This window comes from Rhinatrema bivittatum, chromosome 3 (genome assembly GCF_901001135.1).
Source record: "Rhinatrema bivittatum chromosome 3, aRhiBiv1.1, whole genome shotgun sequence".
NCBI classification, from domain to species: Eukaryota; Metazoa; Chordata; class Amphibia; order Gymnophiona; family Rhinatrematidae; genus Rhinatrema; species Rhinatrema bivittatum.
Genome location: NC_042617.1, coordinates 70,422,944 through 70,449,915, shown reverse-complemented (window position 1 = coordinate 70,449,915; position 26,972 = coordinate 70,422,944). Strand labels below are relative to the sequence as shown.

General features: G+C 41.9%; 1 protein-coding gene across 3 annotated transcripts in view; it reads left to right on the top strand.

Annotated features, from left to right (window-relative positions):
* The window catches only part of SRBD1 (S1 RNA binding domain 1), a 593,419-nt gene that overhangs the window by 482,498 nt on the left and 83,949 nt on the right, over positions 1-26,972 (top strand). For all 3 annotated transcript variants that reach the window (XM_029593347.1, XM_029593346.1, XM_029593348.1), the window contains one exon: positions 20,710-20,816. In XM_029593347.1, the coding sequence (XP_029449207.1) occupies positions 20,710-20,816 (107 nt within the window). The remainder of the gene's footprint in view (positions 1-20,709; positions 20,817-26,972) is intronic.

Below are 26,972 nucleotides of genomic sequence, written 5' to 3'. Positions count from 1 at the left end.
ATATTTTCTTTTTTTCTTTTTTGCTTGATGTGCACCATTAGCTCTTATGATGCTGGTTGCCTAAAATTAGGGAATTTATTCACAAGAATAAAAATATTTACTGCAAAAATTGATGAGCTATCTCTTTCCACTGATTATTTATTTATGTAAGAGTTTTTATATACCGTCATTAAGTTATTCACCATCATAACGGTTTACAATAGGGCACCAGTAAAAAATATGGGTTGTACTTTACATAGGTGGTGCCAGTAGTATTCGGTAACAATAAGGCGTTTATTAGGGGGATTAAGTGTTTCATAGCAATTTGTCCTGAAGGTTGCCTACAGTTTAAAAAAAAAAATGTTGAAATAATTCAGTAAGGGTTTATAAAATTAGGCATTCGGTGCTTTATGCCCATAACTTTTTACTTTCATTGCCCGCATCAGTTTTCTTTCTTGAAGGCTTGTATGTAAAGCCAGGTTTTGAGCTGTGTTTTGAAAAGTTTATGATTGCTCTGGAGTCTAAGGTCAAGGGGCATGGAGTTCCATAATATGGGACCGGCTAGAGACAGTGCTCGCTCTCTTACTTGGGTCAGTCTTGCGGTTTTCACAGATATCTCCTGTTTTTTGTTCTTATTGGCAATAAACACTGATAAATTCCAGGGTAAAATAAAACCTGAAAATGAAGGCCCCTACCTAAGATGAGTGATTGCCATGCTGTTCTCCAGGCCAGCAAGGTTTCCTTGAGGCTGGTGCAATGTTTGATGGGGAGTTTGAGTTTTTGCGTGCAGGGTTGATCACCTGGGCTGACCACATGCTTGGAGTGGTTGGGCATCAGAGGGTGGCATTCAAGGTGGCTCAGGGTGTTTAACTGTCCCTGGTGTCTGGTTTTATGTGAGAGTGTTTGTTCATTTCTTTTTGGAAGGGGCATTGTGATGCAAGTCCACCAGGAATTGCTGGTTCATTTCCTGAGTGGTTCCTTTTCAAAGGGATTGTAGTGAGGACTGGCCCTGGAGACTTGAGAGCCAAGCATGTGTTGGAGATTTACTCTGGGTTACTGGTTCTTCTCATTGTATTTGGTTTCTTTTAGGGAGAATGATCCTAGAAGATTCTGGGCACTAGCTCATGAGTTAGGCATGCCACTAGCTGAGTATGAGCTTGGAGATTCACATTCCTGGCCATTGGGCTTGACTTCAGAAGGATTTAGTTTAATTATTTAATGTACTACAAATTTCATAAAGTATGAAAATCGTAAAAGCAAATCAATCATTTACAGTATTAGAAAAATTAGCATTAATGTAACAATACATAAGTAGAATCAGTAATAAATACTGAGAACATAAAGGGGTAAATTTTAAAAGGTGCGCACGCATCCATGTGCTCGCAGTTCCCGGCAAGTGCACATGGACGAGCTGATTTAAAACATGCACACGTCACCGCTCGCATGTTATAAAATACAATATCCGTGCACACATGTGCGCCCAATTTCATAATCAGCCGTGCACGCATGTGCGAATGGATATGTCTGTCACGCGCGCAATAGAAGGGATTTTTAAACAATATGCACGACAACGCAGGAAGATCTTTCCCAGTTTCCTCCCAGTCCATTCCAATTAAGGAGCGGACTGGGAGGGAACTTCCCTAACCCTATCCTTCTTCCCTCTTCCCCTTTCCTCCCTGATCCCTAAACTATCTCTTACTAGCCCAGATTTTTTTTTTTTTTTTACTTACTGCTCCTCTGGAACAGAGGTAAACTTGGCCAGCACACATTCCCCGCATCTAATGGCGCTGTGTGTAGCCCGCCCCTTTACCCCCGATTTTTATGCGCACGAGCCTTTTAAAATTGTCCGGAAAGTGCATAATTGAGAGTTTTACATGTTGATTGCATTGTTGCAATTCCTAATATAACATATGGCAAATTAGGGGAGGAGTCGGGGTGGGGAGGGACGGAGTCGGCAGTGTCCTTCGCTGCCGGCGATAATGTTACTAACATTATTGTCGGCAATAGCTCGCCGAATAGCACCACGTTTCATCAACGGTGGCGCTATTCGGTGCGAAAGCCGGCAATAATGTTACTAACATTATCGGCAGTGCGCACCGAATAGCACCACCTTTCACAGTGGCGCTATTTGGTGTGAAAGCCAGCAGCTGGCACACTGCCGTGGTGCGAAGGCTGCAGACCTTCGCAGGCCCGCCCCACCCCCCCGTTTTCGCAGGATTCTCATTCTTCGAAGAATGAGGAATCTTGGCCAAAGTTAGTTACAGTTATCACATTGGTAACCAAAGCAATCATTATAGTTTGCAGAGGCCTTTAGATAAAAAAAAAAACATTGATATAAAATTCTCAAAAGGAAGTAGTCCTTATCATTGATGCTTGGCTGTGCATTGATAGCTTCAAGTCAAGTTAAACTAAGTATGGTTACTGAATCTTTGAAAAATGAAATCCCATAATAGAAGGTTATTCTGACAAAGAATAATTAAGCCTGCTAAACCAAGAGCTTATGTTTTTGAAAGATTAAGCTTAAACTTGAGTCATTAACCAATCATGGATAACATCTAAACAATTATTTACATTTGTTAAATTATCATAGGGAATCTACATATGCCACAAGCTGAATACCATCAATCAAAAAAAGTAACAAGATACACCAAATCTTGTATAAGTGTTGTCAATGGAAATATACTTAAAAGTGTAGGCATCAAAATAGAGTCCTATGGAGTCCCAAGTGACGACATCTTTACAGATGACAGTTTAATTGCCCTATTTAACATGATTTTTTTATCCTAAATCAACTTAGCACATTTGCCTATTTCAGAAAGCCATGGTGTCAAGACTGCCACTGTACAAGCTAGAGTGTGGTTGTTTGTCTTGCTCTATGGCCCTCTGACCACAATAAAAAAAAAAATCACCTTGAATCAGTTTTGAGCATTCCTCAAACCTTGAAGGTGCATGTTATGGACTTTTGCACAGGTTGATGCTCACATTGGTTGGAGTTGGGCAGGTTACCAGCAACTGGCCGTATGGAAATGTTCCCCTTGAAGGACCATGGGTATGCACAGCCAGTTGCTAGACCATCTGAAGAGTATATAGGGCATTCTCTCATCATGATTTCAGTCATGATGACAATAAAGAGTTAGCACTGGGTTCCCTGGGTCTCAAAGCCATAGTTTTGATGGAAGCCCAGCCGTATAGGGCGACGTATGGGTGACGTCTCTGACGGAGCCCTATTGCGGGAAAACTTTCTGTCAAAGTTGCTAGAAACTTTTGACTGGCCCTGTGAGGCCACTGAGCATGACCAGCATGCCATGATATTCTCTGCCACAGGGGTCTCTCTTCAGTCTTCATTTTTTCGCACTGTTGTAAGCATCGCGGAGCAGGGAGCCTTGTGAGTTTTCTCACAGAGTTGCTGACTGAAAAGTCACTTATTTTCTCACATATTTCTCCCATAGGGGATCTCTCTCAGATTTCCACCGGCTGGTGAGTAATCAAAGTCTCATTTTTACTCCCTGAGTAAAAACTTTTTTCTCATAATTTTTCCCTCATTTCATCGATGGCTGTCGATAGAAAATGGCTACCAGATTTAAAAAATGTCCTGTCTGTAATCGGACAATGTCCATTACAGACCCACACCTCGAGTGTGTTCTTTGTTTGGGGGACAAACATGATGTCTCAACCTGCCCTAAATGTGCAGAGATGACTCCCGAAGGAAGAAACCTTCGCCAAGAGAAGATGGAACGTCTTTTTCACTTACAGCTTCTTCCTTCTCCCTCAACATCAATGAAATCATCTCCAGCCGGAATTTCAAAAAGAATAATAGTGAAAAAACGTCGTCCGGAGGGGTCCCGGAGATCGTCATCATCGACGACAACGACAAGGTCAGTAATTCAAGCACCGGCCGAAACATTGGCATACATCGACTCCAGCGGCGCTTCTCTCCCCGGAGGAACCGACCGCTAAGCAGCTTAAACTGCAGGAAACACCGCTACCCTCTATGCCGGAGCCTGCACCTTCCAAAGAAATTACAATAGTTGAACCTCCACAGGGCTCTGTGGAAGGGGTATCGACGCCTCCATCGCCACCCGCGTTCAGCTGCTCTGCCTGCACCAGCTGTTCCGCAGGAATTGTCGGATTTTATCCGGCAAGCGGTGCTCCAGGCCCTTAAAGAACAGATACCTACTCTGGTGCCTTCACAGATGCCGGTTCCTGAACCGATGCCAGTTCCTGAACAGATGCCGGTGACTACACCGATGCCGATGACTCCATCGATACCGGTACCGATGCCGACGATTACGTCGATGCTGGTGCCCCCACCGATACCAGTCAAGGTGCCACCGGCACGGCCATCTGACACAGACGCCATTTCCGATTCCGACCCCGATACCATCGATGCCAACTTTACCTGAAGAACCAGGACATCCAGAACTGACACTCTATCAGCTCTTAATAAAAATATTTGATGAGGTAGTCTGTGCTCTTCCTCCCGTACCTCGGAAAGAACAGCCGGAAAGCATACCCTTCATTGACCCACAACCAGGTCCTTCAGGGCTTCATCGTCCACCTAGACCTTCTCAACAATCACCACCTAGAGAAGATCCATACGATACTTGGGACAATAGACAAACAAGCACCTCATCTGAAGATTTCATGTCAGACCCAAGAAAGAAATCTCCACCGGAGGATTTATCTTCCACCAATTTCATCCAAGAAATGGCTGACACCATACCTTTCACCTTTGTGACTGAACAAGATTCAAGACAACAAACATTGGAAGTTCTCCAATTTGTAGACCCTGCAAAGCAAGTAGTAGCCATACCAGTACATGATGTCCTTCTGGATCTACAACATCGGCTTTGGGAGCATCCATGCTCAGTACCTGCTGTAAATAAAAGAATGGACACAACGTATTTGGTGCAGTCTGCTCCTGGATACCAAAAGTCACAGCTTCCACACCAATCAGTGATAGTGAAATCTGCACAAAAGAAATCAAAGAGGATAAGACCACATTCCTCAACTCCCCCGGGAAAAGATCACAGATTCTTAGATTCCCTGGGAAGGAAGGTTTATCAAGGAGCCATGCTAAATTCTAAAATATCTTCTTACCAATTATACATGTCTCAATACCAAAGAAATCTGTGGAAAGAGATGCAGGCGTTTATACCATCCTTACCACAACATCAAGAAGCAGCCCAGGCTATTATCCACAAAGGGCTGGAAGCAGGCAAGCACGAGGTCAGTGCTGCTTATGATGGCTTTGAAACAGCATCCAGAGTGGCTGCATCAGGTATAAGTGCAAGACATTGGGCTTGGCTTAAAGCCTCGGACCTCAGGCCTGAAGTCCAGGAAAAATTGGTTGACCTCCCATGTCTTGGTGATAACCTTTTCGGTTCCAAAGTACAAGATGGGGTTGCTCAATTGAAAGAGCATACAGAAACCTTAAGACAACTTTCATTAATTCCACAGGATCTGGCTACGCAGACATCTTGTAGGCCTCAAAGGAAAGAGCCTAGAAGACCCTTAAGAACATAAGAACATGCCATACTGGGTCAGACCAAGGATCCATCAAGCCCAGCATCCTGTTTCCAACAGTGGCCAATCCAGGCCATAAGAACCTGGCAATTACCCAAAAACTAAGTCTATCCTATGTTACTGTTGCTAGTAAAAGCAGTGGCTATTTTCCAAGTTAACTTAATTAATAGGTAATGGGCTTCTCCAAGAACTTATCCAATCCTTTTTTAAACACAGCTATACTAACTGCACTAACCACATCCTCTGGCAACAAATTCCAGAGTTTAATTTTGCATTGAGTAAAAAAGAACTTTCTCCGATTAGTTTTAAATGTGCCATATGCTAACTTCATAGAGTGCCCCCTAGTCTTTCTATTATCCGAAGGAGTAAATAACCCTTCTACCGACAAAGACGGTATTACCCTCCAACATCTAGGAGCAGATCTTCTAGGCTGCAACAAAGACCTCAGCCCAGACAGCCTAGGGCAGCTATGCCTCAACTTCCGCCACAGACTGGACCGGCTGCTGACTTTTGAGATTTTTCCCAGAGACCGAAGCCATCTCTCCAATCCTCATCCACAGCTTCCGGTAGGAAGTCGAGTATCCTACTTTTACAACCATTGGGTGCAAATAACAACAGACCAATGGGTACTTGCAATAATGTCTCGAGGTTACCAACTCAATTTCCTCTCAGTACCAAAAGATTCTCCTCCGAGACCACCTTCTCTAAGCGAAAATCACATAGTTCAACTGCAAGTAGAATTATCCACCCTTCTGAGAGCCAGAGCAGTAGAACTCATGCCCCGGACTTAGCAGGGCAGAGGATTCTATTCCCGTTATTTCCTCATTCCAAAGAAAACCGGAGGCCTACATCCCATCCTAGACCTCAGAAAACTCAACAAATTTCTGAAGAAAGAAAAGTTCAGGATGGTCTCTCTCGGTACCATGCTTCCACTTCTTGAAACAGGAGATTGGCTTTGCTCTCTGGATCTTCAAGATGCTTACGCTCATATTCCAATATTCCCCCCTCATTGCAAGTACCTGCACTTCATGGTGGGTCATCAGCATTTCCAGTACAGAATGCTTCCATTTGGACTCGCCTCTGCTCCCAGAGTATTCACCAAATGTCTAGCAGTAATAGCAGCACATTTGCACAGGGAAAGGGTCCATGTCTATCCCTATCTAGACGACTGGCTCATCAGAAGTCAATCTCAACAAGGAGCTATGGCTTCGCTCAGTCGAACAATTACTCTACTTCACTCCATGGGCTTTCTCATCAGTTATCAAAAGTCCCATCTCACTCCGTCTCACCTGCTTCAATTCATAGGAGCAGAATTGAACACCATCCTCTCAAAGGCCTTTCTACCCGACGATCGAGCAGAGACACTCTCCCTTCTGGCACATTCAATTCACTCGAAGAAACAAGCAACAGCTCATAGTTTCTCACCTTACTAGGCCACATGGCCTCCACAGTGCATGTTACTTCTATTGCACAGTTAGCCATGAGGGTAACCCAATGGACTTTAAGATCACAATGGATCCAAGTCATTCAACCACTGTCCTCTCCAATTCAAGTAACGCACCAGCTACGTTCATCTCTACTTTGGTGGGCGAACATTGAAATTTGCGCAAGGGCCTACCCTTCCAACAACCAGTCCCACAGATAACTTGAACTACAGATGCATCCACCTTGGGTTGGGGAGCTCACATAGACAATCTCCAAACCCAGGGGACTTGGACAAAACTCGAAGCAACATTTCAAATCAATTACCTGGAACTTCGAGCTATACGTTATGCACTGCATGCGTTCAAGGACTGCCTTTCACACAAGACTGTTCTGATCCAAACGGACAAGCCATGTGGTACATCAACAAACAGGGGAGGTATGGGCTCGTATCTCCTTTGTCAAGAAGCTGCACAAATTTGGGACTGGGCCCTAACACATTCCCTGTTTCTCCTGGCCACTTACCTATCAGGCATCAACAACGTACTTGCAGATCGCCTCAGTCATCAGTTCCAACCACACGAATGGTCCCTGGATCCCTCAGTAGCGACCAGGATATTCCAACATTGGGGACAACCAACAATGGACCTCTTTGCATCACAACTGAATCACAAAGTGAGCAAATTCTGTTCTCTACACAAACAGAAAAACCAACCAGCCAAGGACGCCTTTGCTCGCCCTTGGAACTCAGACCTTCTATACGCATATCCTCCGATACCGCTAATAACCAAAACTCTAGTGAAGTTACAACAGGACAAAGGGACCATGATACTCATAGCCCCATATTGGCCTCGACAAGTATGGTTTCCCACACTTCTAGACCTCTTGATCAGGGATCCAATTCGCCTGGGGGTAGCCCCCACTCTCATCACTCAGGATCAGGATCGGTTGCGCCATCCCAACCTTCAATCCCTATCCCTGATAGCATGGATGTTGAAAGCTTGATTTTACAACCGTTCAATCTTTCAGCAAATGTATCTCAAGTGCTTATAGCTTCACGTAAACCTCCAACACGAAAGAACTATTCTTCGAAATGGAAAAGGTGTACCATGTGGTGCATGCAAAAGAGCATTAACCCTTTTTCCTGCCCCACAACTTCTCTACTAGACTACTTATGCCATCTTTCAGATTCTGGTCTCCAGACTTCATCTGTAAGAGTACATTTAAGTGCAATCTCGGCTTACCATAACAAAATGGGAGATGCACCAATATCCATACAACCTCTTGTCAGCAGGTTTATGAGAGGTTTAACTCAACTTAAACCACCAATTCGTCCGCCAGTCACAGAATGGTACCTAAATTTGGTCTTAAGACTCATGTGTTCTCCTTTCAAACCCATGCATTCCTGTGATGTTAAATTTCTCACATGGAAGACTATCTTCCTCATAGCCATTACATCAGCTAGAAGGGTTAGTGAGTTGCAAGCACTTGTCACGTACTCACCCTACACAAAATTCCTACATGACAGAGTGGTTCTCTCTACACATCTAAAATTCCTACCCAAAGTAGTTACGGAATTCCTCTTAAACCAATCCATAGTTTTACCCACATTCTTTCCAAGGCCTCATTCTCACCAAGGAGAACGGGCTTTACATACCTTGTACTGTAAGCGTGCGCTAGCATTTTACTTAGACTGCACTGCAGTCCACAGAAAATCCACCCAACTCTTTGCATCTTTTGATCCAAACAAACCGGGCAAAGCAGTGGGCAAACATACTTTATCCAATTGGCTAGCCGATTGTATACAGTTTTGCTATGATAAAGCAGGCCTTCCTCTCCAAGGGCGAGAAAAGGCACATTCTGTAAGAGCAATGTCAACCTCAGTAGCACACTATCGTTCAGTGCCAATTCTTGACATATGTAAAGCAGCAACATGGAGTTCTCTTCACACCTTTGCAGCTCATTACTGTTTAGACAAAAAAGGACGACAAGATTCAGCCTATGGACAATCTGTCTTAAAGAACTTGTTTCCAGTTTAATCCCAACTCCTTCCTCATCCAATCTGCTGTGATCTTCGGCTGCCTCATTTCAACAACAGTACTTCACTGTTGCTTCACTACAAAATGACTCAGCCTCTAGCTTGCTAATCACACATATGTGAGGACTAGCATCCTGCTTGTCCTGGGATAAAGCAAAATTGCTTACCTTGTAATAGGTGTTATCCCAGGACAGCAGGATGTAGTCCTCACAAAACCCACCCGCCACCCTGCTGAGTTGGGTACGATAGGTTTTATTATTTTATTTTTTGCTAAAGCTTATTGCTACATACAAGATTGAAGAGAGACCCCTGTGGCAGAGAATATCATGGCATGCTGGGCATGCTCAGTGGCCTCACAGAGCCAGTCAAAAGTTTCTAGAAACTTTGACAGAAAGTTTTCCCGCAATAGGGCTCCATCAGTGACATCACCCATATGTGAGGACTACATCCTGCTGTCCTGGGATAACACCTATTACAAGGTAAGCAATTTTGCTTTATCACAGCTATATTTTGGCTTTTGTGAAATCAATTATTTTTCTTTCAATTAATGATTATAATTGTCAAATGAGAATTTTGAAGTAAATTGAACACATTCTATAAAATATTTTGAAAGTCTGTGGTGTCAGAATATATATTTTTTAATGCCCACTTTGAGAGAGGACAAAGCAGAAGTTGCTTATAGTAGGACTAGCTGTTAAGCCCGTAACAACGGGCTACATTTAAAAAAACATTTTCGGTCCACTTCCTTCCCACTCATTCTCCTTCCCACTCCCTCCCCCCCATTCTCCCTCCCCCCTCTAGTCTCCCTCCCTCTCACCTTCCCCCCTCCCCTCCTCTCTCCTCCCTCTCCCCTCACTCTCTCCTCCCATCAGTTACTCCCCCTCCCCTTTCAGCTCATCCACAACCCGCAGACGGAAGATCTCCGGGGGGGTCCCTCTCTCGCGCGCCGCCGCCACTACTGCTCCTCCCAGACACCATTTTTTTTTTCAGGCACGCTCCGCTCTGACCGACGTGCTCGCCCGCGCATGCGCGGTAGAGCTGCTCTCTACTGCACATTTGCGGCACGTCGGTCAGGGCTCCTTTATCTAGTAGATGTTTATAAAAAAAAATGAATAAGTTTAGGTAATTTTCATAGTCCTTGCTTATTAAATGCATACACATACTGATATATCATTGAAAAGTACTTTTAAAAAAAGTTCATATGTGAAAGCTGATGCATTTGATGTTTTCCTGTCAGGTTAGTGAAATTAAAATCTTTCTTTTCCAATGACAATATTTCAACAATATGTTGCAATTAATAATAAACAAATTTTAGATTTAAAACAAAAATCAAGTAATGAGTAATTTAAGCCTATATTATAACTAAAGATCAAAAACCCACAAAATCTTCAAAGAAGAATGCCTTAAGTTTTTCTCTTTTATCAAACATCAGAAGCCTAAACTTTTGTTCTCATAATCTAATTAAAGGGATTTTCCAAGCTGTTGAGGATTAAAAACTTTAATGTGAACTTTCAAATAGATCCAGTCTATCTAATACATTTTTAAAATAAAATTTCCAAAGATGTTCACTATCATTGCAATACTACTACTCTTTGTGATGATATTTCTGATGTTAGATAAGTTAGAATTAAATTCATTTAAAATACTACTTAGATTTTTCCATCAGTGTGGGTGTGATGTCATTCATCTGCACCAACTGGCCTTTTTTTTGTTAGCTAGTAGAGCTTTTGCTGTACTGAGCATGTGCATGAATTACCACTTGGGCGTTGCCGCGTGACTCTCCCCCCTCCCCCCAGTCTTTTTTCATCTGAGCAGGGATGTGTACCTCTCTCTTTTTTCTAAAAAAAAGATTTCAGAACTTTTATCTTTAAAATTACCTCACTGCCTCAGCTGTCCCCAAACAGCACTTTTCAGTTGTGCTTTTCATCAGAATGTCTACTAAGAAAAATAGTCATAGTAAGTGGATTTAAAGACTATTTATGGCAGGAAAACGTCCATTTCTGATGGATATGAGCTCTGGTCCCATTGCCTGGGACCAGTTCACCAATAAGCCAATTCTTACAATTATGCATGGATGTCCCTGTGAACACAAAGTTCTAGGGCCTAGAAAATGAAGGAATTGTGTAAGTTTCATAGACTATGTAGTTGGACCTCTTCCCAAAACGCAGCCTCGTCTGCCTCACCAGGAATAAAGTTGAGTGCTTGCTCCTCTAAAATATTCCCCCACATCCTCGGGGTTGAGTAAATGCCATCATATGTTGAAGAAAAGGAAGTACAGAAAAAGCACATAGGCTCAAGTCTGGATACCATGTGCATTTCTGCTGGCTTCCTGTGCTTCCATACCATTCATCCTTAAATCCAGGTCTGTTCCACTCGATGCAGTTCCGCCTGGAAGTGGAGTCTCTTCTCAAACAGCAGGTGATAGAACTGGTTCCTCCCCATCTCTATGGCCAAGGATTCTAGTCCTGCTGTTTCCACATCCTCAAGACATCTGGGAGACTGAGACCAATCCTGTATGTAAGAAACCTGAATAAATATATACTCTGGGAGAAATTCAAAATTAATTCCCTCCAAACATTCTTCCCCCTTCATCCAAAAAGGGAAGTGGATGTGTGCTTGACTCTAAAAGATGCTTATGCTCACATCTCCATCCACCTCTCCCATTGGCAATACCTACGTTTTATGGTGGTTTCTTCTCATTATCAATACAAAGTGCTCCCTTTCATCCTCCCAGCTGCATCAAGCATCTTCTCCAAATGTCTGTGAGGGCATTAGGGTATTTCCCTACCTAGAAGACTGGCTTATGCCAGCAAATTCACAAGAGGGAGTTCTAACCCCTGGAGAAAATTATGGACACTGATCTAGAAGTGCCACATAGGAGGAGAAAGAAGTGCAGCATGGACAAAGACAGTACTGTTTTCCTGGTTTTGATTTTCCTTATTCTTTTTATGATTTTTGCCATATTGGCGTGTATATTATTTTTTAAACTTCAGTAAAAATTTTGTTGAACACCATCCTCTGTGTCCTGTGGCATTTATGAGGTCCATCTCAGAGTGTGTTCATCGAATGTGAGTATGGGGATCCCTGTATCAAAGCGGGGCAGAGAATGAGTGACTGGATACCCCAAAGAGATCCCCCTTGCACCAGTGGCTCAGGAGATTTTCCTCTCCTCTCTGGGTAAACCCCAGCACTTCCAGGGGCTGTACATGTCCAGGAAGAGATAAATAGCACTGAGAGCAGTGTGACCGTCTTTATTCAATCAGCCCATTGAAAAAGGGGGGGGGGGGGGTTGTTACAGAAGTATTATTTATTGGCTTAGAGGCTTTTGGACAACTGTTCAGTTATTTCATCACTTTCATAATAACTACAAATAAAACAGTAATTACATTTTTTTCAGATACTACATATGCAAGCATGGTGAAGAAAGGAAATGTACTTTGTTATGCTCCAAAGATTCTTAAATATTGACATTGGTTATTTTGACAGCCTTTGTTGAATGATGACTAAATCTTCCCTCTGAGGCAATTAGAACAAAGACATTGAGATAACATTTTTATGACAAGACCATACTGATGGTTGAGAGAATTTGAGGTCATGCTCAGGAAACCAAAACTCCTGATTTGTATCCTGATTTTATTTATAGATAAGAAAGATGCTAAGATAAATTGTTATAGGGTCTAGTTGCACTTTTTTTTCTGGAACAGAGATAAGATGGACTTTCCGAATTTTCTGGCACATGACGTTCATGTGGGGATATGTTACTTAAATAGTTTGAATTTTGGTTTCAGAATTATGGAGCAATTTCTTCCTAATATAGTAAAAATAGATCCAAAATCCTAAATTATTGAAATGGATCACTAAGAAAGTATGCTTCACTTTATATTATTTTAATCATTAGTACACTCTACTTACAAGCTATTACCTCACTATTTCCTCTGTAAAATGAATACTATAACAATTTTCAGGCAGGAAATACTTGTTTTCAGCAATATATTAATACATTTTAGGATCTTATTTAAATTCTTGCTGTGGAAATATTGTTCTTTGTATCCACATGGTCAGTGTCTACCAGTCTTACCTCTAACAACAACACGAAATATGTAAAGTAGACAGATTGTAGTTGGCTATATTTGAAATCTATTATATTCACATCTGAGTAAATAATATATACTGTTCAAGCAACTATGCGGTTCTTGTATATATTTTTTCAGTTTAAAGTAGAAAGTTTTCATTACACTTTGATCAGGTTTCTTAATGCCCAAAACAAATAGCGCTGGTTATCTCCATTCTCTCTAGCAAGCAGAGGCTTGCAACTTGGGCATCTAAAATTAACTCCTCTCTCCTTGAGGGACTGCTAATGACAGGTCTAAATCCTGTGGTGAGACCATTACTAAAAAAAGACTATGCTGGACCTAGACAAGCCTAAAAATTACCATCCAGTGCCTAACATTCCATTTCTGAGGAAACTAGTAAAACACTATGAACTCAACTAAGTTCCTGGCTGGAAAAGACAAACTGGTTGAACCTGCATCAGTCTAGATTTAGTCAAGACCTTGGAACAGAGAGGCTCTCCTTAGATACCATGAGAGAAACCAGTTAGCTTTTCTAGTGCTATTGGACTTCTCAGCAGCCTTCAACATTTTAGATCACAGTATCATGCTATCACAACTAGAAGTAGCAAAAACCTAATGTGATTTAAATTATTTCTGTCTGATGGGCAACAATTTGTGCATTTCGCTGATACCTCGTTATCACCTTGGATCCTTGAACTGTGGGATCTCCCAGGGCTCTATATTATCACCAGTACTTTTCAACATATACCTTCAACGTAGCACAGCCGATCTGTATTTGATCTTAAAATCTTATTTTGGAACCTCTGAGCTCCTACTTAAAACACAGATAAAAAGCCTCAGAATCCTTCTGGACTCTGAACTCACCGTGCTCCTACAAATTCAAGCAACAGTAAGTTACAAAGGCTGCGACTTTTCTTCGAGAGGATGAACCTGATCACAGTAATCCATGCTTTGGTTCCACATGACTGGATTGCATTAACGTATTGTACAAGGTAATGCACGTCACAAACTTTAGATAATTCAAAACTCTACAACTGATAGAAAGATGCAAACCATGTGACCATATAACACCTGACCTATACAAACTATGGGGGTCATTTATCAAAGTGCTATATGGCGTTTTCGCATGCGCAAACACCATTAACGTGTGCAAAAGCACCATAATGCTTGGTGCGATGCAAATGAGAAAAAGGGGAGGATATGGGGGCAGGAATTTTGACCAAGTGGGCTGGGCTCACAGTTTTGTGAAGCCGTATCGCGCGGCTTTAACTCAAATTTTAACTACACCTTTTTCATTTGCATAAAGCCATACGATAGGGCTTTATCGCGTGGTGCGATGGTTTCGCAAATGTAGTTTTTAGTGGTTTTAAGCTCCTGGAGAGCCAGCCTACCTATCGGGGGCCCTCCTACAACCACTGGGGGGGCGGGGAGGGAGAGAGAGAAAGAGAGAGACTAGCCATAATGCCCTCACACTAGGAGGAAACTCACCCAAAGATATTCTCTCAAGCTAGCTTGATGTTACCCAGGTAGAGAGTCCATCAAGCTAGGTTGAGAGAATATTGCACAAATCTCATCTTTGGGTGAGTTTCCTCACTCCGAAGGTCATCATATCTTCACAAGAGAGCATTGTTCTGTTCATACTTCTAACTTTGAATGTCAAAGTGACCCCTAACCGCTCCACTAATACCTAAACTTCACCTCGAGTTACTAGGTGGGCCTCCCATAGAGATATAAATACCTATCTAGTATGATGACATTATGGCTAGTCGCTCTCGCCCCCCCCCCCCCCCCCCAAGTGGTTGTAAATCCAAGCCTACACTGGCTACAAATCCCATACAGAACCAAAGTGAAAACCTGACTGATTTTCAAGGTTCTAAGAAGAGAGAGACTTATCTTGAAAGAGAGGCTATCCCCATCCATGCCCTCCAGATCACCAAGATTCTCACTCGGAGCCTCTATAACAGCTCCATTGACAAATTAAAAAAAAACAAAAACAGATGCCCATCAATAATCCTTCTCAGGAGCAGCACTGCATTATGGAACTCTCTCCCAGAAGAGGTCTGCCAAATATGGGACTGTTCCCAGTTCCAGAAGCAAGTAAAAGTCTGGCTCTTCTGCCAGGCTTTTAATGCCAAACCAATTGCTTCCTCCCCCTAGAAAGCTGCTAAATTGATTACAATAAGCTACCCGGCACCATCTTGGTGACTTAAACATGCTGCTACAACCTATTTTGCCGAAATGTTTATTTATAACTTAGTTATTATTATTGATTTATTTTAAGTTTAGCCCTTACTGTTGAGTTTTTCTCAAACCACATTTTTTAAACTGCTTCTGATTGTATGTTACCATTCTAATATTTTGTACCTGCTTTGGGTGATTTTTTTTATTCAAAAGTTAGGAAATAAATTCAAAAAAATACATTTCCTCTAAATGATTAGTGAAACATTTGCAATGTAGTAGAGGGGTTTTGTTTTTTTTTAAATCGGAATGATCAGGTCCAAGATCATTCAGGATAATGGAAATTATTCCTGTATCTTAAAAAAAATTATTTGAATACAAAATAATAAAAAAAATGGTAGAAAGATGCATGTGTGGAGTACCTACAATTCCTACTTGACTGAAATTAAGAGCTATTACACAAGCAAATACGATACCACTATATGAATAAAAATAAATAAAATGAATACCTGAGTCCTGAGGTGCCTGAAGTAGGTTGAAGGCTGGAAGGGAGGCAGTGATGAGGAACAGCACTTGAAGTCAGGACTTCAAGCTGCCTACATTCAATTAGAGCAGGTGGATGTTGTAACTTCAAGCTATGGTTAGAACAGGTAGATGTTAGGACTTCAAGAGTGGTAAATGTAATGTCAAAATGGTCACCGACTGATGGTGTAGATTCTGTGATATTCTTCTATGCACAATCATAGCAAGAAGACTTTCCAGGATAATCATGTCAAGAAAGCCTGTCAGTTGACAGGGTGGTTGACTGGTGTACATGGATGACTCATAAACTTCAACTACAGATGCTCAGCATCATTGCCAGTATCACTTGGAAGGGGTGCGAGCAAGACAATTGGCTGGTAAGCAAGACAAGCCGACCTTGAGGTGCTGGTAACTTTTTCCAATGACATGATAGAAAGCCACAGATTGTGTCATGCATTCTTCAGAGCTAGAGCCGTGACAGCATCTTTGACTCCATTATTTATTTCGTCTTGGGCTTTGGAGGAGTGGTGAATAGGAAATTGGAATAAATGAAATTGAATAAGGGGAGGTACAGTCAGATGGCAAAAACAGCTTCTACTGAATGGATGGTACTCATCTCTTCCGTCTTACGTCTGGACTTTCCTATGAAGAAAACTAGTTCTTTGTTAGCAGACTCACTCCTGGCCTTGATTTTCCAAATTTCACACTTCAGTGTCTGCCACTACTGCTGGGAACAGGAAAGGAACCATGCTACTAAACTGCCATGGCTGTGTCTACATGTGAATGATTTGTTAGCATTTGCCTGATTGACAAACTGAAGCGTAGTAAATCACCTGGACCAGATGGTATACACCCCAGAGTTCTGAAGGAACTAAAAAATGAAATTTCAGACCTATTAGTAAAAATTTGTAACTTATCATTAAAATCATCCATTGTACCTGAAGACTGGAGGATAGCAAATGTAACCCCAATATTTAAAAAGGGCTCCAGGGGCGATCTGGGAAACTACAGACCGGTTAGCCTGACTTCAGTGCCAGGAAAAATAGTGGAAAGTGTTCTAAACATCAAAATCACAGAACATATAGAAAGACATGGTTTAATGGAACAAAGTCAGCATGGCTTTACCCAGGGCAAGTCTTGCCTCACAAATCTGCTTCAGTTTTTGAAGGAGTTAATAAACACGTGGATAAAGGTGAACCGGTAGATATAGTATACTTGGATTTTCAGAAGGCGTTTGACAAAGTTCCTCATGAGAGGCTTCTAGGAAAAGTAAAAAGTCATGGGATAGGTGGCAATGCCCTTTCGTAGATTGCAAACTGGCTAAAAGACAGGAAACAGATAGTAGGATTATATGGACAATTTTCTCAGTGGAAGGGAGTGGACAGTGGAGTGCCTCAGGGATTTGTATTGGGACCCTTACTTTTCAATATATTTATAAATGATCTGGAAAGAAATACGACGAGTGAGATAATTAAATTTGCAGATGACACAAAATTGTTCAGAGTAGTTAAATCACAAGCAGATTGTGATAAATTGCAGGAAGACCTTGTGAGACTGGAAAATTGGACATCCAAATGGCAGATGAAATTTAATGTGGATAAGTGCAAGGTGATGCATATAGGGAAAAATAACCCATGCTATAATTACATAATGTTGGGTTCCATATTAGATGCTACAACCCAAGAAAGAGATCTAGGTGTCATAGTGGATAACACTTTGAAATCGTCGGTTCAGTGTGCTGCGGCAGTCAAAAAAGCAAACAGAATATTGTGAATTATTAGAAAGGGAATGGTAAATAAAACGGAAAATGTCATAATACCTCTGTATCGCTCCATGGTGAGACCGCACCTTGAATAATATGTACAATTCTGGTCGCCGCATCTCAAAAATATATAATTGCGATGGAGAAGGTACAGAGAAGGGCTACCAAAATGATAAGGGGAATGGAACAACTCCCCTATGAGGAAAGACTAAAGAGGTTAGGACTTTTTAGCTTGGAGAAGAGACGACTGAGGGGGGATATGATAGAGATGTTTAAAATCATGAGAGGTCTAGAACGGGTAGATGTGAATCGGTTATTTACTCTTTCGGATAGTAGAAAGACTAGGGGGCAATCCATGAAGTTAGCATGGGGCACATTTAAAACTAATCGGAGAAAGTTCTTTTTTACTCAACGCACAATTAAACTCTGGAATTTGTTGCCAGAGGATGTGGTTAGTGCAGTTAGTATAGCTGTGTTTAAAAAAGGATTGGATAAGTTCTTGGAGAAGAAGTCCATTACCTGCTATTAAGTTCACTTAGAGAATAGCCACTGCCATTAGCAATGGTAACATGGAATAGACTTAGTTTTTGGGTACTTGCCAGGTTCTTATGGCCTGGATTGGCCACTGTTGGAAACAGGATGCTGGGCTTGATGGACCCTTGGTCTGACCCAGTATGGCATTTTCTTATGTTCTTATGTTCTTAGGAACCAGCTGCAACTGCTGAACATTCTCCTTAAAATATATTTCTTTTCCAAATATTTTAATTTACAAATATTTTAAGATCTGGTATCATATGGTAGTCAGGTTGCCATTAATCTGCCACCTTCCCCAATACATAGTGTAACTCCCATCAGTGTGTAACTAATTGTCCTGTTTATGTATTTTTAAACATTTTATGCAGATAAAATCTCTTTAATTTTTTTTTTTTTTTTTACTTATCTTCTGTTCTTTTTCAGTATTGGTAATGTGATTTTGCTGATGTTTCACAGCCTTAATACAATCCACAATTCTGTGGTGATTAAAGTTATTACTTGCTGATTTCCAAAAACACCCAACATTGCAATGTTTTAGCAAACCTCGTTGCCTGCATCAGGTAATTGCATTCAGAAAACCTCCTCATGAGGCAAGCCATTTTGATGTCATGGGGAGTTTTCCTGAATGTAATTACCAAGAAGTCCCTGATGCAGGCAATGAGATTTGCTAAAACATTGCAATGTTGGGTGTTTTTAGAAATCAGCGAGTAGTCATTTTAATCAACCGAGTATTGTGGATTATAGTAAAACTGTGAAATATCGGTGGAATCACATTACCTACTGTGTAAAAGAACAGAAGGTAAGTAAAATTTAAAAAAAATACTTAAAAAGGACAAATATTTGGAAAATAAATATATTTTGAAGGTGGATGATCAGCAGTTTCAAGTGGTTCTTGTTTGTTTATTGATTTCAAAGTTTGGAACATTGCTTTGGCTTCTTTCTGGTTTAATTAGCTTTTTAAAATACTCATTGCCACATGCAGGGAATTCAGATCTTGTGGCCCGTTTTCCACCAGATTTTTTGCTGCCATCACTGTCAGAAACTCTGGGAATAGGAGAGGAGCAATGCTGCTGATCTGCTGTGTTATATACAATGCAGGATGGGGCTGAAGCACTGTTGTGTGATGTCTCCATGGTGTACAAATTTCAGATAGTAGAAGAATTTCTCTATAATGGAACATGCTTCAGGTCACACACACTTTTGAAAAATTTTGTAACTTTTAAGATAATATCAAAATAAAGTTTCTTTTAAGTTACAATAATATTACTAGGGCTTCTGCTTTTAGGTGTATATAAAATGTAATTTTTAGTGTTTATTTTTCAACTAATTAGGGTATTTTTTAAGGTTGATAAAAATCAGTGTTCATATTATATAACAAATGTAATAGCATAGTTATCCATAAAGCATCCTTCAAACTCTAGAAAAGATTCTACAAAGTAACAGCTGAACTTAGGTCAAGCATCAGAAAAACAATAAACTAGTTCTGTTTATGGTATCCACTGCATTAAGTGCCTGACTGAATACAATTATTTCCTATAGACCTGATAGGAGAAAATACTTAATCAGGTGCTAAATATCCATAAATGTAAGTAGTATAAGTAAGAATGACAAAAACAGCAATTGAAAGTTGTTATACAAAATTTGAGAATACATTTTTTAAAAATTTCAAGATAGTGCAATTTACTGAAGCTGACATTCTTTATTACTTTAACTTTATCATTTTTTATATCCTTGCTAAATTGTGATAAATATAATTAGTATTACTGGTATTGCTTGGGGATTTACTAACCAATTTGTATTTATTTTCATGTTTATATTGTTATCCTGTATAATAAGACAGGTGAAAGTATATGATGGACTTTGTAATTGGGGCAGAGAGAGGTTTGTAAATATCAAGGGAAGGATGAAGGAAACCTGTTCCAGTCTGCCATGGGATTGGGGAGAAGATTCAACTCCCAGCAGGATAGTGATCCTAAGCCCCAAACAAAAGTAACAATGGAGTGGCTCAGCCAGAACAAAGTGAAGGTCCTCAAGTGGACTAGTCAAAGCTTAGACCTGAATCCAATAGAAAATCTGTGGCAAGATTTGAAGACAATTGTCCACAGATGATCCCCAGTCAACGTGAACTAGCTTGAGCTCTTCTGCAAAGAAAAATGAGCAAAAACTGCACCATCCTTCTGTGCAAAGTTGGTAGACATTTATCCTAAGTCCCTCATGGCTGTTATTGCTGAAAAGGGGCTTCCACCAAGTACTGAGTCAAGGGGTTGAAGATTTATGCAATCAAGACTTTATTTTTTTAAATTACTTTTAGAATATTTCTATAATTGTTCTTTCATTATGAAAGTGTAGAGTGTATTGTGCAGATCAGTGAAACAAGCGTCTCCTTTAATGCATTTTAATTTGTATTTTTTTAGACAGAATATGAAAAATATACAATGATGTGCAGACTTTTGCAAGGCACTATGTTACTTTTTGAAATGTTAGAACAATGCAATGTAGTGTTCTAAAAAATCTATATTACCAAACAGATGTATTCACCTAGTAGAATGTTTTGCACAGCCTATTTTGAGTTTTCAATATGTATATCATTAATGCTACTGGAAATTGTAATAATGTAACCCCAGCTGAATTGATATTCAAACTGAATAATCTAATCTGTTTATTTCTTGTTTCAGCATGATGTATCACAGGCATTACTAAAAGCAACTCTGGACAGTGTGGTTGAAGAGTGTGTCAGCTTTGTGGGAGTGGATATTAACATCTGCTCAGAAACCCTGTTAAGGTGGGTTGAATACTTTTCTGTGTTAGCAATTGGGAGTAAGGAGTAGCCTAGTGGTTATAGCAGCAAACTGAGAACTGGGGGGGGGGGGGGGGGGGCACGCAATATTCAGCCACTGAGCAGCTCAGCTAGTTAGCTGGAGAATATACCTGAATATCTTAGTTAGCCTCATATGTTTATGCGGCTATCTTTAAGAAAGGTAGGTGACATGACCAGAGTTAGTTGCATAAGTTAAGTTAGTGCCACATGTAGCTAACTCTGCTCCTCCAGGAAATAATATCACCGGTTAGCCATTTAGATGGATATCTTTTCAGTTATCCGTCTAAATGGTTTTTGAATATCGACCTCAGAAAAGCCAATGCAAGGTTCAAATCCCAGTGATGCTTCTTGTGTCCTTGGGCAAGTCACTTCATCCTCCATTGTCTAAGGGAAGAGTGAACAAGTCTGGTGCTCGAGTACCACAAATAAGCATAGGTTTCAGTATATCCACAATGAATATGCAAATATATCTCATGTATATTCATTGTGGATATACTGAAACAGAGAACTATTTGCAGCACTGAAGAACGGGAGTTGCTTACCCTCTTCCCTAAACCTTCAGTATAAACTTAGGAATTTATTTGCTAAGCAGATAACTTTAAAACAAATGCACATGGCAGCTTATATGCCCCCATATTGAGTGCTAGTAGATCTACATAAGTATTTTATAACCTTTGCTTATGATATATGCTCGTTTTATAAAATGTGTATCTCTACCCCACAGCACGCGCACATATGTAGGCTTATGTGTGAATACATGCAATGCATTGAACAACATATCAAATCTTTGAACATGCATACTTTTTCCTACCTATTTAAAAAATATATGTGGCTGACCCTTCAGTTGGCCCTAGGTCCCATATCCTCAGGGCTAGTAACAGCACTGGGATTTTCCATTCTCTTTCAGTCTCTTCATTGAGCTAGCCCAGTGGCATAAGGCGGAGCTAAAGGTAGAGAGAGTGTGGTCATTTTGACTTAGGCTTTGAAAAGTAAGGAGCTATTTTACTTTCTGCCTGCTGAGATGGGCCCACTAACCCAGCTTGCTGTTTTTTCTTGCATTTAAAGGAGATTCCTCATCAGTACAACCTCTGTCTGGGAGGGTCTGCCTCCCCTTTTTTTTTTGTAGATTTTGGACAGCTTTTGGATTAGTTTTTCTTGTTCTGCGGAATACTCTGTGCTTTGGAGAGGAGAATCCCCCCCCCCCCCCCCCCAATCCTAAGAACAGGGGCTGGAGACCTGTAAGCAACCCCTCTACGTCCTAGAGAAAGCAAGACTGGTGATAGCACTACCCAGTGTGAGATGATTTTGGATATCCCCTTTTTGGATTTTTTCCCCTTTTTGTTAGTGTGGAGGTTTTTTCCCACCCCTCTGCACAAACTTGTGGAAGGAGATATAGAGGGCTGTAACCAGAACTGGAACATCAGGCTTCTTTCTTAGAGAGATCAATTGAAGTTTAACATCAAGCCTTTGGAAATTCCCAACTGGATCTCTTCCCCCCCCCCCCCCCCCCCAACCAAGGGATTAGGACATAGGTTGTGGGCATGAGACTGAACTTTGGACTCAGGATCAAAGACAGTGGTAAGCTTCCTCCCAGGAGCTAGAGAGAAAGATACAATCCAGTGGGAGCACTGAGAGGAGAGGATCACCTTGCTGGTGGCTGAAAGGAATCAATACGTTTTTGCTTGGGAAATTTTCTTTTTTAAAAGTATTAGAGCAAAGTTAACTATTTGGGAATATTATTTTGTGTGTTTGTGCTTTTAATAGTCAGTAAGGCAGCAAATAAACAGAAGTGAGTGTGTTTATTTTTAATAGTCTGTAAGGCAGCTAATAAGCACAAGTTAGAGTGTTTGTATATTAAAAAAAAAAAAAAAAGGTAGCCAGAAGCTAGAAATAAGCTAGGAGCAGTGTATACCTAAGTAAAAAGGTTGAAAAGTTCAGTTCAGTTACTCACCTTGGAAAGATGTTAAGGTAGTGTGATTTGGTTTGATTAGGTACCAACATCTGTTAATCAAGAAAGCAGTGAGTCACTCTTGCTGACTAACTGAAGTTAGACTGTTTGTATTTCCCAACCCTCCCACCCCTAGCTCATCCTTTAATTTATAGGCAGGTGCCATTTTCACAAAAAAAAAAAAAAAAACCAACCTTATTGAGAGTTTGATCATTCCCCTGTAGGCCACTACCAGACATATAGGGGCGGATTTTCAGAGCCCTGCTCGCTTAAATCCGCCCAAAACCGGGCGGATTTACGCGAGCAGGGCCCTGCGCGCCGGGAAGCCTATTTTACATAGGCCTCCCAGCGCGCGCAGAGCCCCGGGACTCGCGTAAGTCCCGGGGTTTTCGGAGGGGGCGTGTCGGGGGGCGGGCCCGAACCGCGCGGCGTTTTCGGGGCGTGTCGGGAGCGTTCCGGGGGCGTGGCTACGGCCCGGGGTGGCCCGGGGGCGTGGCCGCGCCCTCCGGACCCGCCCCCAGGTCGCGTCCCGGCGCGCAGGAGGCTCGCTGACGCGCGGGGATTTACGCCTCCCTCCGGGAGGCGTAAATCCCCCGACAAAGGTAAGGGGGGGGTTTAGACAGGGCCGGGCGGGTGGGTTAGGTAGGGGAAGGGAGGGGAAGGTGAGGGGAGGGCAAAGGAAAGTTCCCTCCGAGGCCGCTCCGATTTCGGAGCGGCCTTGGAGGGAACGGGGGTAGGCTGCGCGGCTCGGCGCGCACCGGCTATACAAAATCGATAGCCTTGCGCGCGCCAATCCAGGATTTTAGCGGATAAGCGCGGCTCCGCGCGTATCTACTAAAATCCAGCGTACTTTTGTTTGCGCCTGGAGCGCAAACAAAAGTAGGCTATTCGCGCTCGTTTTAAAATCCGCTCCATAGTGAATTCACTAATACATTTAAAGGACATTAATTAGACACATTCCTACTCTCATAGCAACCTAAAACTTAAGTAGATGAGATGAGATGAAGGCAGCAGTCCAGCAGCAAGAGGGGGGCTTCCCAGTCTTTTGCCCGCCAGTGAGAAATTGTTCATGTGCATGCGATGCAAAGTGTTTCTGGCTCTCAGAGAACGAGTCTGTTCTCTGGAGGCTAGAGTGGCAGACCTGGAGGAAATGAAGCAGACAGAGGTATATAGATGAGTCCTTCAGGGACATAGTATCCAAGTCCCAACTTCAGACTGGCAGCCCTGGTGCTGCCTTGGAGGAAGAAGGTCTCATGATTGGAGAACATCAACCTGGTGCAGCAGGAAAGGATCCTGTAGCAAGGATCTGCTCTCCAGGTGGTGCATTGTCCTTTCGCACTGAGGATTTCTCCCCAAGACCTACTGCCCAGGAAGGAAGGGTTAGGTCGGCCGTCATAGTTGGTGATTCGATTATTAGGAATGTAGACAGCCGGGTGGCTGGTGGGCGTGAGGATCGCTTGGTAACATGTCTACTTGGTGCGAAGGTGGCGGACCTCATGCATCACCTAGATCGGATTTTAGACAGTGCTGGGGAGGAGCCGGCTGTCGTGGTACATGTGGGCACCAACGAATAGGAAAATATGGGAGAAAGGTACTGGAAGCCAAATTTAGGCTCTTAGGTAGAAAGCTTAAATCCAGAATCTCCAGGGTAGCATTCTCTGAAATGCTCCGTGTTACACGCGCAGGTCCCCAGAGACAGGCAGAGCTCCGGAGTCTCAATGCGTGGATGAGACGATGGTGCAAGGAAGATTGTTAGGATCTGGGGAACCTTTTGGGGAAGGGGGAGCCTCTTCTGAAGGGATGACCTCCACCTTAACCAGGGTGGAACTAGACTGCTGATGTTAACCTTTAAAAAGGAGATAGCAGCTTTTAAACTAGAACAAAGGGGAAAAACTGACAGTCACTCAGCAGCGCATGGTTCGGAGGGAGGTATCTTCAAAGGATACTAATGATGCATTAGAATTAGGACATCCCGACAGTGGGGTTCCAATAATAAGAAAAGTAGTCCAAGTGGATGTAACTAAAAACTCACCTGAGCTAAAAATTTCTAACTGATCCCTATCAATTAAAAAGCAGAATGAAAATACAAACAAAAACCAAACTTTGAAATGTTTGTATGCTAATGCCAGAAGTCTAAGAAGTAAGATGGGAGAATTAGAATGTGAAAGATGACATAGACTTAATTGGCATCTCAGAGACATGGCGATAGGTGGCGATGTCCTTTCATGTATTATAAATTGGCTAAAAGACAGGAAACAGAGAGTAGGATTAAATGGACAATTTTCTCAGTGGAAGGGAGTGGGCAGTGGAGTGCCTCAGGGATCTGTATTGAGCCCCATACTTTTCAATATATTTATAAATGATCTGGAAAGAAATACGACGAGGGAGGTAATCAAATTTGCAGATGATACAAAATTGTTCAGAGTAGCTAAATCGCAAACATATTGTGATAATTTGCAGGAAGACCTTGTGAAACTGGAAAATTGGGCATCGAAGTGGCAGATGAAATTTAATGTGGATAAGTGCAAGGTGATGCATACAGGGAAAAATAACCCATGCTATAGTTACACAATTTTAGGTTCCATATTAGGAGCTACCACCCAAGAAAGAGATCTAGGCGTCTTAGTGGATAACACATTGAAATCATCGGTTCAGTGTGCTGCAGCAGTCAAAAAAGCAAACAGAATGTTGGGAATTATTAGAAAGGGAATGGTGAATGAAACGGAAAAAGTCATATAATGCCTCTGTATCGCTCCATGCACCTTGAATACTGTGTACAATTCTGATCGCCGCATCTCAAAAAAGATATAGTTGCGATGGAGAAGGTACAGAGCAGAGCGACCAAAATGATAAAGGGAATGGAACAGCTCCCCTATGAGGAAAAACTAGAGGTTAGCACTTTTCAGCTTGGAGAAGAGATGGCTGAGGGGGGATATGATAGAGGTGTTTAAAATCATGAGAGGTCTAGAACGGGTACATGTGAGTTATTTACTCTTTCGGATAATAGAAAGACTAGTAGACAGTCCATGAAGTTAGCATGTGGCACATTTAAAACTAATTGGAGAAAGTTATTTTTCACTCAATGTACAATTAAATTCTGGAATTTGTTGCCAGAGGATATGGTTAGTACAGTTAGTGTAGCTGTGTTTAAAAAAGGATTGGATAAGTTCTTGGAGGAGAAGTCCATTACCTGCTATTAATTAAGTTTTTTTTAGAAAATAGCCACTTCTATTACTAGCAACAGTAACATGGAATAGACTTAGTTTTTGGGTACTTGCCAGGTTCTTATGGCCTGGATTGTCCACTGTTGGAAACAGGATGCTGGGCTTCATGGACCCTTGGTCTGACCCAGTATGGCATGTTCTTACAGGCACCCAAGCAGAGAGATGATGTAAATAGTTCAAGTATACAGTTTCGTTTGTGGGACAGTGATTGACCTTTTGGAAATAATCAATAAACTTAAGCTGAACACCTAGTCTGAGTCCACCCTGTTTGGTGTTATAGTTTCTTCAGAGAGAGAAAAACATAGTAGGGGAGACACACTATCACTAGCCACAAAAGATTTCTTTCCTCCCCCACAGAAAGAGCTCACTCCCTGGGAGGTCCAGGAAGAAGGGGAAGGATGGCAAGAGCAGCCCTGATTAACAAAAACCTATATGGCCCTAGAGGAACCAACAAATCCCCGACAAAGGGTTACATATATGTGCATTTCTCACAGGGCAAGCAGATTGGTAGTCCTCACATATGGGTGACATCACACGATGGAGCCCAATCACGGAACACTTTAGTCAAAGTTTCCAGAACTTTGACTGGCCTCTACTGGGCATGCCTAGTATGGCACTAACCCTGCAGCCAGCACGGGTCCCCCTTCAGTCTTCTTTTTTCCGTGCAGCAGTAGCCACGTGGTTAAGGAGCTCTGCAGAGATTCTTGACAGAAATTTTCCACCCTGAATTACTAAAATTTAATTTACCCCACAGGGGTCCCTCCTTCAACGTTTTCAAGCCGCGGTACTCCGGTAAGTTTTTTACGCATTTTCCGTTGATTACCGTCGAGTTTGGCCCTCGCGGCCTACTGGCCGTTGACCATACTGCGGCTCAATATTTTCATGGCCATGGTGTTGGGGTTCCGTCGGTTCCCGGACTGTAATCGCACCGTGTCCATCACAGACCCT